This window comes from Calypte anna, chromosome 3 (assembly GCF_003957555.1).
Source record: "Calypte anna isolate BGI_N300 chromosome 3, bCalAnn1_v1.p, whole genome shotgun sequence".
Classification (NCBI taxonomy): Eukaryota; Metazoa; Chordata; class Aves; order Apodiformes; family Trochilidae; genus Calypte; species Calypte anna.
Genome location: NC_044246.1, coordinates 92,424,939 through 92,437,787, shown reverse-complemented (window position 1 = coordinate 92,437,787; position 12,849 = coordinate 92,424,939). Strand labels below are relative to the sequence as shown.

Genomic DNA, 12,849 nt, shown 5'->3' with positions numbered 1-12,849 from the left:
AAATAAAATAATTTTATAAATTGGAGATATGGCATTTTAAAAATCAAAAATAAATAGCCCCCCCCAAACCCTCCTACTCCTAATGTTTGTTTACCTTTTGTAAATTTAAAGAGAAAGGAGCAAGGCAGTTGTTAAATTTAACTTGACTTCCTTCTGCCTGAGCCAAGACAAAACAGTCTTCCTTGTTGAAAGGCATTTATGGAATTTTGTATAATGTTTAATTTCTAACAAAGGTCATTTAATCAAGCAAACATTTCAGGTATTCATTTATTAGCTCCCTTGTTTTTATGCAGGAAAGTTGCAAATGTAAATGTTTTTTAATGCTAAGTTTATCTTGACTATTATCATGCTTTCTTCTAAGATGTTTGTATGTGCAGGATATGCTTATCTCAAAATTGCTTTTACAGGTCATATAAAACCGAGGTATTTCAACCAAACTAATTGAAAATGTTTATCTTATGGATCTTGACATTGGCTGTAGATTGTATTTTAAAGTAGTTTGAAGTATTTGTTATCCATAAATGTTATTTGAAACTATCTCTAACAAAAATCCCATTTGGTGATATTTTTTTCCACACACTTACATGTAAGCAAACCTGATGTAAAAGTGCACAATGAGATGTGAGAATAGTTTCTTAAAAGTGGGGGGAATACTTTGATAGCATTTGGGAGACATATCATTAGGATGAAGAACGGATTTTTATTATTAGAAGACATCCTTAGGAAATTAAGTTTAGGAAAGCAAGAAGCTACTACATACTCTTCTTGAGGGAATTACTTTAATTTCTTGCACTTTAGTTCATGATAACAGAAAACATTTTTTACAAGAGCATGCAATTTTTTAAGTATTATAATCCACTGAGTCTTGTTTATATGAGTCGGTGGAATACCAGCATACAAATGGGTGCTTTATAATATTGCTTTATAAGTCTAACTCTGGTCTCTAGTTTCAATAAGTAAGGCTTTGATCACTGAAGACATTCCAGAAAACTGGTGGGAACAGTACCTAGGGACTACAAAGCTTTCAGTCTAACAACACTCCTGCATATGCATACGCACACAAAAGGAAAAATAAAGATAATCTAATTGGTATTTAAGTCAATTAATTGTTTCTCACTGTGCTTTCAGCTTTTCTATTACTATCAAATAACATTGCTTTATAGAGGGAAAAAACCTCAAACTAATTCTGACATCCACTTTCAGTAAGCACATAACTTTTGCTGATGATATTGTTGTGGTAATGCAAATGTATTAAGATAGGGTATTCTCAAGTTAGAGCTATTTTTTTATTGTTTTCATTTAAAAATGTGGTGTGTGTGTATGTGGGAGGTAGGTGGCCTGTCTGCACTGAACAGCTCTATGGGTTTTGGCCTGCATGAAAGGAAGAGAGATATTCTCCAGGGAGTGGTACTAAGCTATTACATATATGTAGCTTTACCCTAGGAGGATAGATAAATGATGCTTCCTATGGTGTCTTTTGTTCTTTTGATTAAAAATTCAATTCAGTAGGCATTACTAATTGCCCTTTCTGCTTCCCAGACTAAAACTTCTGTTTATTTAATTCAGTTTTCTTGCAGACTTTCTGAAGTAATTCTGCTTCTTACTAGTCTAATAAACAGATGATAGTTTAAGTACTGTTGTTCACCATTTTTTTTCAGATTTTCGTATTATTTTCCTATTTACAGAATCACATAATTATTGAAGCTGGAAAAAACCTCTGAGATGATAAAGTCCAGCCTATATTTTTTAATGTCTGTTTATCATTTAAAAGTTGACTAACTTAGAAGAGCAAAGCTCTAGCAGTTCGAGGTAGAATATTATATATTAGTTCATTTTCTTTGGCATTTAAAATAAAATCTCATGACCTCAAATGCTTTGACAGAGAGTCCTAACTTAATATTGCACAACATTATAATAGTTTAAGGACAGTTTGTTTTGTGGATTGGATGCAGGCAGCTTGCCAAGGTAACTATACTGTAACTACTTGGGTTTAAATTCTATTATGTTGATTTTAGCAAAGATGACCAAGTAATTGCAAGAATGTGTGGTTTATGTTTTTTATGAAACAGATTATTTAAAAGGATGTGTTGAACTGTTGTTGCTGCATGTTTGTCATGCATCAGAGTGTTTCTGAACAATGGATTATGGACTTTCTGTATTGATTTGAATAGGAGGCATACTCTTTTTTTACTTAAACCTTCAAGAGTTCCTTGGTAGCACATGGAGCAGTAGGGTCTTACTCTAGGTTGTACTTCACAGATTGATACTGACCATCTTCACCACCAAAATGGCCATGGATTCATAAATCTCAGCACCAAATAGTCTTAGATACCTAACCCACTGCACTCCATTTGTGTAGAAGATTCATTTCTCACTGAAGCCTGTTTTCCCATTTCTTTCCTTGCAGTGATAGTTTGGCTAAGGGGAAGAGGAGCTGGGCAGGAAAGGAATGGCAGTGTTTTTAGAGTATGTTTGAGAATTTGGATCAACAAGAGTTGTGTTGAGTGGAATGTCCGCAGTAATATGGTTGCTGATACAACACTAGAATATTCAGTGCTTCATTTACAGAGTAAACATTTGGAAACATAACATAACTAGCTGTTTGATGTGGCAGCTCACAAGCTAAGAAAACACTGCCATCATGTTATGCTTCAAAATATTTACATAATCCATATAGCATTTTGCATAGACAGTTAGTGCTGTTGCCAGTAAAGCCTGGAACAATGACTTCAGAAGGAGTGCTAGTAAATAACCTTTAATCTCTGTGTTCAGAGGAGGAGATTCTTAGCAAATGTTAAGAAATCAATAATTTTTTATACTGAGATTTTCAACTATCTGAGCAGTTTAGAAACTAGCATTATCTTACAAGGTTCTGTAGGTATTTTCATAATTTTGGATCAAAGTGTGCTCTTCCCAGCAAGAGAAAGATGTTCAAAACAAAATTAGGGCATATAATATATTTCGAATTCTTTTGCAACCTGATATCAGAAGCAATACCATGATACTTCATTTTCAAAAAATTTCTGCTTTATCTATCAGAAACCAATTGCAGCAATGGATGGTTCTTAGAAGAAGAATCAGAAGAGTAAGCCAGTGAAAAATGAGGCTAGAAAGGAATAGTTGCAATGCTTCTCAGATACTTATTGAGAAAGATATACATTTTATAGCAACATAGTGAAAACTTTTTGTATAATTTTTTTTTCCTCGAAGCACTTTGAAATAAGTGTGGAAATGCTGTGTTCAGATCATGAAAAGGTTTGGGGTATTTTCTTTGTTTGTTTGCTCTCATCTTGAAAGTCATTGTGTATTAAAATTCAGGAAATAGAATAAAGTTTGTACTTTTGAGCCCAGTGTATTTATATATTCTTAAGTATGTTCTAAGTGGAAGTGGTCAGCAGAAGCAAGCACCAGTATGAAATAAAGTTGTTAAGACTTGCTTAGTGCTGTTAAACTTATTGTCTTGTGTACTTGACTTGCCAGTCTGTGGCTTTGCTTGGGTATGTCACTGGGAGAAGGAAACAAAAGCAGGGAAAGCTGGAATCTACAGTACAAAATCACAAAACTTTGAAATTTCTGATATCATTGTGGTAGCACCGTGTTTAAGCATATGTAGTTTAAGACGTCTACTTTTTTGTTATCAGGGGGCAGGATTAGGATTCAGTTTGTTGACAAAATTTGTTTGTACTTTGGAAGAAAAATGCCAGATAGCTATTAGGTGAGATTAAAATTATCTTTAGTATCTTTTAAAAATATCTTTAGTGCCTCACCTACCAAACTGTTTCTGATACAGAATTTCAGGAGGCAATGTTTTGCACCTTTAGTATTTCTCAGTTCATTTGTTCTTTTTTTTAATTTTATCTTAGTTGGAAATGCTGTTTCATCACTTATGAGCAAGTTTTAATGTTGCTCAACACTTCTAGAGCAGGAGCAGTAAAAAGGACTCTTCTGTTGTGCAGCCCTTGTGCTCAGCAGAGCATATGCAGTGTACAGACACACACACACACGCACACACTTTCTGTCAGCTGAGAACTGAGATAAAAAATAAACCATTTTATGATTTTGAAGGGGATTCTGAAGTTCCTTGGCATGATGATGTTCTTGTGACTGTAGTTTAGTTTACACTGTAATTATGCTTTTTTTCCCCTTTAGGACTTGCTATATTAAAGCACGTGCTAACACCACGCGTGAAGGCAACTCATGTAGCCATTGACACCATGAAGGACTATCTGGATGCAGTCTATGATGTGACTGTGGCTTATGAAGGTACTGTGGACCACAAAGGGCAAAGAAAACTGGCACCATCTATGACAGGTGAGTTGGTATATATTAGACATGCTACAGCCATATAATTATTAATATACAGAACTAATTTGGGGTGCTTTGTAATGCTTCATGGTGCTTCAGCCATCTCACTGCACCTTGGGAAGGCATTGTTCATCAGTGACTAGGCTGATTATGCACACGAGTGCTACCTTCATGTTCCTTTTGGCATTGTTGTCAGATCTCTCTTCATGCTGTGTTACATAGGTGTTTGCTGGGTTTTTTTTACATAATTCATTTACCTGCACTGTCAGTAGAGAGCCAGACATCATCTCTTGGTCTCATTGTAGTTAATGTGTTAGTCAGCCATCTGTTGCTATTTGGCCCAAAGTGGTACTTTTGAGTCTTTTGCACCATGGATACCAAAGGGGAAAAAAGCCACAGTAGTTTCATAGAGCTGTTCAGACTTATGGGCAAGGGATCAGCGTTGGCTGATGGACCTGCAGTGAACTTCTTAGGTAACTCACTGGGACTTACTCCTTCTGATACTAAAGTTAGTAGTGTGGCTGTTGCCATGCCACTTGATTATTAGGTGTAAGGAGTATGAAGTTCATAGGAACTCTTTGCAGGTTCTAGTTGCTTAGAAGTTCTAGAATTGTCTATTTCTACATTTTCACCCTGTTTAAAATTCTTTAAGATACATGAGAAACAAAGCTATTAACACTTGTGTTGTACTTGCTGGTCTTAGAATAGTTGTATTTTATGTACATTTTATTCCCATCAGGCATTTTTTGTGGCTAAATATCAAAAACACTTTTCATAATTTAACATTTTTTATTTACAATTTTATTTTTAACTTGATTTTACAGGGTTTTATGATTTACAGTTTTGCATGGTTTTTTTTATTACTATCTTAAGAGACTCCCTTGAATACTGGCTGCCTCCCTCTTGTCCTGTCACACAACCATTTTCAAGACCCCCTCCAAACCAAATAGAGTTGTTTCCCCTTCCCTGCAGCATTTCTTGTTTAATGACTTAATTATTAAGCAGTTTCAACCGTTGTCATCCTTGCATTCTCACTGCCCCATGGTTAATTAAACTATTAAAATGTCATTACCTAATTATAAGATGGCAAGTGTTCAAATTCCTTATATGACTCTTCACCTATAAGAACCTTCAAGTTTGCATGAAGCATGATACAGTTATGGAAAGGGGGAAGGATCCAACAAGCTGAATTTCCTTGTTGGTTGTTGTGTTCAGTGTTAAGTGGTAATCAAATGGTTTGGGGTGGCTACTCCACCTTTTGGAGACTCCACAGTAGGCAGTCCAGGTCTGTCTTTCAGCCACCCTGCTCGTAGAGCTGGGATACTTACTGCCTCAGCCTTGGGTGAAATTAAAGGCAGTAACACAGAATGAAGTGCAGCCAATGAGTTGTTTACCATTATAGAATATGAAACATCTATCCAAGACTTTCTATTGTGGCAGTCATATGTATGTCATATAATACACATTATATAGATTAAGGACACTTTTTAAATTACATTGTGGAACATAGTTATAGTTCTTTTAGACCCTCCAAACAGAAAATGGAAGAAGAAAAATTTCTGTTCTAAGAGGTCAAGATCATTTCACCAATTCTGTGCAGAAGATAACAATTTATTTGTTCAGAAACATAATGCAAGAATTTAATTATGTATCATTATGCATTTGACTTTTTTTCTTTTCTTTTTTTTTGCATTATTGCTCTTTACAGTACAAAAATTCATTATAAAATGTCATTTTCATGTGTGCATTTCATATTTTGTGTCATTGCTGAATGAGAATTTTTTTTTTCATTCTCATCGGAATAAAATAGCAGTGCAATCCTGGTAATTTTTAAAAGATAAGGTTGACATGTCTTCTTCAGTCCAGCAACTCTAATTGAAATTTATTGCATGGAAAACAAACTTCCAATAAACACAACTTTACTTGAGAACTGTATTTCTCATAGTAGGACATTTCCCATGTGAATGAAATGTGAATTCCACACAGATACAATGTCTTTCTTGAAATGTGTTTTACTTGCAGTTCCGTAAATTGCAATTCCTCAGAAGATCCTGTGCTACTTCTGGAAAACCCCATGCTTCCCCAGGGATGTAGTCATCTCTTGGCTGCTGTCTCCAGTAGGCAACAGAGCAGGTTAATAGGAGCATTTTAGTGGCTGTGAGTTTACCTAAGAAATTGTGTTAGTGAACTGTTAATAGGAAAAAAATTCTGTCAAAAAACCTAATTGCATTTCAAATTTTGTAGTATGGTACTCTTAGTATGAATAGCCTTCCTTAGCTAAATGGGATTTTTTTCATGATTTTTTTTCAGTCCAGCAAGGTTAACCTATCACAATGTTGACTTGCTCAACAGGATTTAAAATAAAACATGGTATACTAGCACCTGGAAAATAGAAATTCACCATCCTTTCTGCATTAGTGCTTTGAGAAGATCAGTGAATGCCAGACACACCTGACAACATGGTACCTTTTTAGAACAGGCAAATTATTATAGCATAACCTTTCAAATGCATTGAAGTTTTTTTTTATACTGGTGCATTTTTATATCTTACTGGCACTTTTTAGCTGCAAGTTGTTTTGGAAGACATTAGATTTGATTAGGCTTAGACAGGGATTAAGTGTAGATTAGCTTTAGATGGGGATGTCACTTTCTGCTCTTGCTTCACATCCAGTTGTGACCAATTTCCTACTGTTTATTCATCCCTTTTCATTCCAGCATGTTTGTAGCTTGTTATGTTTGCAGAGAAAGCTTGTCCTGCATTTAACAGCCTTTTCAAAGAATAGCAATTCTCATAGATTTCTCATGTCACTACTGCAGATGGTTTGTCCAGACCATTAATGAGAGAATGTGATGATCCTGCTTAGGAGGGGGACCATGCTGCCAGACAGTATTTATCTGTGGTCATTGGAGTAAGATGCAAATAATCAGATGGGAACTGTAGTACAGCTAAAGTACATTTAAGTACTGAGTTCTGGAATAACTATTTAGAAGGGAAAAGGAGGGGGAGAAGCTCTTGTGCTGGATTTGTTGATACTGTTTTACCACACTGTCATTAAGTATAAAGTGAAAAACAGGTTGGGAAGAAAGAATGAGAACCTATTTTTTTGCTTTCTGAATGAATGCCCTAAGTGTTCACATCCAGCTTCGCCTCGTGTTAAGGGGCAGGTCTCATGGGACATGGGAACTGTTGTCATTCTTGCACCCGAAAGACCATTATGTACATATCTACATCTTTATTATTCTGCCTGAAAGCTTTAACATAACCAGATGGTATTTATCTGGCCATTGGAGATGAAAGAGTGTGTGAAATAGCAGCGTGTGACAATGATAAACACTGAATAAAAATAGCAAGTACACGTAGACTTGGTCTTAAAGAAATCAGAGGAATTCCTGAGAATTATTGACTCTGCTGTATATCAGTTGCAGAACAAACACTTTGAAAGCACGTATATATATGTGCATTTCTGAAAATCCATACACCACTTTGGTAGAATTTGAGGTCTGACTGGCCTAACTTCCCAGGGGAGATTGCACTTTTCCAAATGTTTGCTCTTCTGTTAGGAACCAGTTAGACATTGAGGTTCGAGACAATAGAAAAACTAGAATGGAAACCAGTTGTTGTCTGGACTGTGGCCCAGATTTGATCACAACTATTGTCTTGCAAAGTCTTAGGAATGATAACAAGCACATGGTTACAGATATGTTGAAAAAAATATAAAATTAATAAACTGTTAAACAGTAACAAGAATATAAAACAGTCTAAAGTAAGGTTTACAGTGATGAAATTACTAATAATCTGTTCAGATCTCTGCTAGCTGTCTTGTTCTTACTGTGTGAAAGAATACTAAGAAGTATAAGGCAATAATTGTAGAGCAGCTGAAGAAAGAATGTGGATTGGAACTAAGGCTGGGCATCAGCTTTGTTGAAATTTGCATCAGGCGTGGGATGGCTTTTTAACATGCACAGTAAATCTCACATCAAGAACTTGTCATTCTGAAACTGTTCAAGCAAAGTTTAGCTACCTTTTTGTATTTCAAATTGAAATTTTCTATTGCAATATTTTGAGGAATTCTCATAACACTCATTGGCAGCATAGTGTTGTGATGTTCTATCATACATGTCAGCTTTAAAGGAGAACCCTGGGGCTTTTTTGTGTAAAATTCTAAAATACAACTTTATAATAATGATTACACCAGGTATCACAAAGTCAGTAAAATACTCAGTTTAACTGACAACACTTTCTCTTGTCCTCCATAGGACTGGATCTTTCATTTTAGAACCCGTGTAATTTCCTATTAAAAATAGGATGAGTAACATGAAACCCTGTTATTTTGCATATGACTTATTTGAAATGGCACTTTGAGCACAGATGTGGACATGTGCATCAATATTCTGCAGATAAGGGCAGTCTGGATAAGTGCAAAATATTTTCATACTGTAACAATTAAAATTGTACTTATGCTGGAAAATAACATTTCACAGAAGAGCAGCAACAGTTTATGGGAATGTTTGTAAACCTTGCTGTATTTTTTTCTAGGAAGTTCCAAAACTCAGAGAAAATTAAGGTCAGTCTGAATACCTCTGTTTCTTTCCCTATCTCAAAACAATGGCCACAGACATGACCACATTTTGAGTCCCTGTATCCCAGTTTCTTGTCTCCAGCAACTAAAATTGGATGCCTAAGGTGGAGTGTAAGGATAAGGCAAGTGTAAAGGATCTTTCCTTTTACCAAATCAAAACAACTGTGGGTGCTGTGTCTGTGTGTTAGTCACACACTCCCACAGTAGGGGTAATAGACTCATTCAGCATCCCTTCAAGCCCAGTGTCTGTGTTCCTTTGATTGTAAACTAGGACCTTGTGTGTCTCAGTTATTCTCAAGCAGCATCTACTGCAGGAGGGAGGTATTTGTAGGTTCCCTTAGGGAATTTGCCATCAGGAAGCATAGAGTCATCAGAAAACCTCTGCAACACAAAAAGGATTTTGAAAGTGTTTTAAACTGAAGATTTTACCCTAAAATTACCCTGCACCCTGGGCCTCATGTACATCTAAGAGGAGGCATTCCATTCCCCAGGCAGCATTTATGTACAACAGCTTGAGGAACTCCTGATGCAGAAGGGTATCTAAACCCTGAGGATAACAAAAACAACTTTAATTTCTTCACAATGTCAGGTTTCACCAGAAATATGTTGCTACTTTGAAAGCCTGTGGGGTTTTTTGCTTTTTTTTTTGTGTGTGTGTGTGTGTGTGTGCATCAGAGTCCTTTTCTTCTCCTCTGTGGTACTGTTTTCTGTTTAGCAAAACAGACTGAAGGAAAGGCAAAACCATCAATACTGGCGGTACTGGCAGTGTTCCTTAACAGATCCTGTTTATTTGCTAGAGAGAGCATTGTTTTGAAGTGGTCCAATCCTTATCTTTTCTTGCCTTATTTTAATTGTGTTGTTCAGCTTTATTTTCCACTTCTGAAACTTTAAAAATGTTCCAAGGAAGAAAGAAATATCTCCTAAATCTGCTTCTTTTCAGTTACCAGCAGTGGGAGGCCCTTTAGATATAATCCACAGAGCTAACCTGATCCAGGTTCTGTTGTTTTCAGCCTGCTGATCAAAACTGTTATGCTTCTGTAGGAAGCCTCTTATTAAATTGGCCAACATACAATATTCACAAATTGTTACAGAGCAGTACAGAGGTCAGAATTCATCTGGGAGAGTAATAGATTAAAGCCACTTGGAAGTTTGTTTCAGTGAACTACAATGTGCAAGTACTATAGGCCTTCATCAAGTACCATCTGGTTTTAGCAAGACAGCTTATAATGGCACTCTGCCATTCTCCAGTGCTTATACTAGTATAGAAAACTATATGTACCAATTTCTAATGATAACTGTAAATGATGCTTTAGATCCTTGCATCTTCGGGAACATACACATATGTGATTATTTACCCTTGAATTTCCAGGATTTGTTGAGCTATAGTGCTTGCCTGCCATCTTTAGGATTTTAGTTTTTTTTTAAGCTATGGTATCCTTACCTCTGCTTTGCCTGTCCAAACTAAAATCTCCACCTTTAAGATCTCTCCTTGTTTGCAATACAGGTGTTCTCTCTCCGCAGATGTTTAATTGGCCTTCTCTGTGGCCTTCTCTGAATCCACTATAACATCCCCGAGATACAGAGACCAGAACAAAATGTTTAAAATGTGGATTCAAATTAATTTTATGGGTCTGCAAAGTAACTCATTTTGCCCTGTTCCCAATGGCCTTACTGCTGCTGCCCAGTATTTGGGGAGATTTGGGGCTGCTGTTGTGCAGTTGAGAGGATGGTTTCAGAGAGGGGTCAGCAACTTCCAAACCGTAATTCTAAACGAAGCATTATGTAATCATGGTATCCATTATTTGTCACCATCTCTGTTTACTCTGTAGCTCAGCTCCCACATTTCCACCCTCTTTAGAATTATAGAATCATCATGGTTGAAAAGGACCTTCAAAATCATCAAGTTCAACCTTCTGTCCTCCACCACCGTAACCACTAAATCATCTCCTGAACCACCCTGTCTACCCATTTTTTAAATACCCCCAGGACAGCAACTCCTTCTTGGTCAATCTGTTTCAATGCTTCACCACTCTTTTGGTGAAGAATTTTTTTTCTAATATCCAATCTGAGCCTCCCCTGGTGCAACTTAAACTCCTCTTGTCCTATTGGTAGTCAGTAGGGAGAAGAGGCCAACACCTGCCTCACTACACCCTCCTTTCAGGGAGTTGTAGAGAGCAATAAGGTTTCTCTTCAGCCTCCTCTTCTCCAGGCTGAACAGCCCCAGCTCTCTCAGCCTCTTCTCACAAGACCTGTTCTCCATACCCCTAATCAGCCTCCTCACCCATCTCTGCACCTTCTCCAGCACCTCCTTCCTATACTGTGGTGCCCCAAACTGCACACCATACTCAAGGTGTGGCCTCACCAAGGCTGACTATAAGGAGAAGATAACCTCCCAGGTCTGGCTGGTCACACTGTTCCTGTTAGAGACCAGGATGCTGTTTGCCCTCTTGGCCACCTGGATACACTGCTGGGTCTGCTCAGCCTGTTGTCAATCAACACTCCCTGGTCTCTCTCTGCTGGGCAACTTCTGAGCCACTCTTTCCCAAGGTCCTTTTGGTCCTCTCAGTATTTGACTACCCAAAAGACATTTGGATCATCTGAAGAAGATGTGGAAAACTGTAAGGTTTACTGCTTGCTTCTTTTCTTCATCTCTATTGGTCATGACAGAAAAATCCAGTCCCAGCAGGGATCCCAGGAGGACACCAACTGCAGCTTTTCCATCCTAAAAAATGCCCATTAAGTCCCTCCATTTGCTTCCTCTCCTTTAAGCAGCTTTCTGTCTATAAACCATAATTTCCTTTAATCCCCAGGCAGCTTAATTTTGTTAACAGCCCTCAGTGTGGAGCCCTGTCAGAGGCTTTATGAAAATTCAAATATATCATGTCCAGTGAACCCCCTTTATCTGCCTGCTCCTTGACACTTCTGTAGAAAACCCAGCAAACTGGTGAGACAAGATTTCCCTTCACAGAATTCACACCACTCATTTCCAACAGATTGTGACTATCTCTGTGCTTGGTGATGTTATTACATGGACATCTTATCCTGTTATCTTATCCAGCAACATAAGACTCCTTGGTTTGTATTTCCTGGCATCATCTCTAAAGCTCTCATTTGTAGAAGGGAAATTCCCCATTTTTCTGGCACAATGGCTGTTTGTGATGATAGGTTACACTCCTTTGTTTCTAAATGCCACATTTTAGAGCTTTTGGATGAATGCTGACTGGTTTTGGTGACTTTCTGACATCTGACTTGTTTATTTAGTCTAATACTTTCTGTATGTTTACTTACTGATCTAGTTCCTTTGGGTTATCAGCAATAGCAATGGTTTGAGGAATCAAACATTTCCAGCAAGAAAGAATGATGGAAAAACATACTTGAGCTTCTCTTGCATGGGCTTATAGTTTTACCATGAGTGCTGCTGCTTTTCACACTCTTGTCATCCATCAGTCCCATCAGTGCCTTGTTTACTGCTTTGATATATTAAAAAAATCTTTAAATCGTTAGAACATCCTTTGCATTTTTCAAGTTCCTTTTTAGTCCTCTTAATTTTATGTTTACATTTTGTGTAATTGGTCTTATGACTTCCTTCCTTGGACAAGCTTTCCATTCCTGAAAGATGAGAAAGTGGAAATATAGTGGTATCCTCCTTAATTTTCCCATTAAGGCACACAGGTGCGTTGCAGACCCGCACAGACCTTTTCTTTTGCAATGTTGCACATCTGTTATCTGGATTTCTAATACAAGTTTTTCTGAGGTTGTGTATTCAAGAGGTTTTCTTTAAACACTGGACTCTGTCTCCTTTTGTACTGTTTCTTTCAGGGTATTTTGTGCACCCTAAAAAAGCAAACTTAAATTTAGCCTGCAGAACATCCCTTCCATGCTTCCCTACATCATCTCTTCCTGCTTGTTCCTCCATGGGTTAACCCATCCAACCAACCTTTGCTGTACCAGGGATGTTTGCTTT

General features: G+C 37.3%; 1 protein-coding gene across 1 annotated transcript in view; it reads left to right on the top strand.

Moving 5' to 3' along the window:
- Positions 1 to 12,849, top strand: part of AGPAT5 (1-acylglycerol-3-phosphate O-acyltransferase 5) — a 48,914-nt gene that overhangs the window by 27,755 nt on the left and 8,310 nt on the right. The window contains exon 6 of the mRNA XM_030448143.1: positions 4,150 to 4,311. Within this exon, the coding sequence (XP_030304003.1) occupies positions 4,150 to 4,311 (162 nt within the window). The remainder of the gene's footprint in view (positions 1 to 4,149; positions 4,312 to 12,849) is intronic.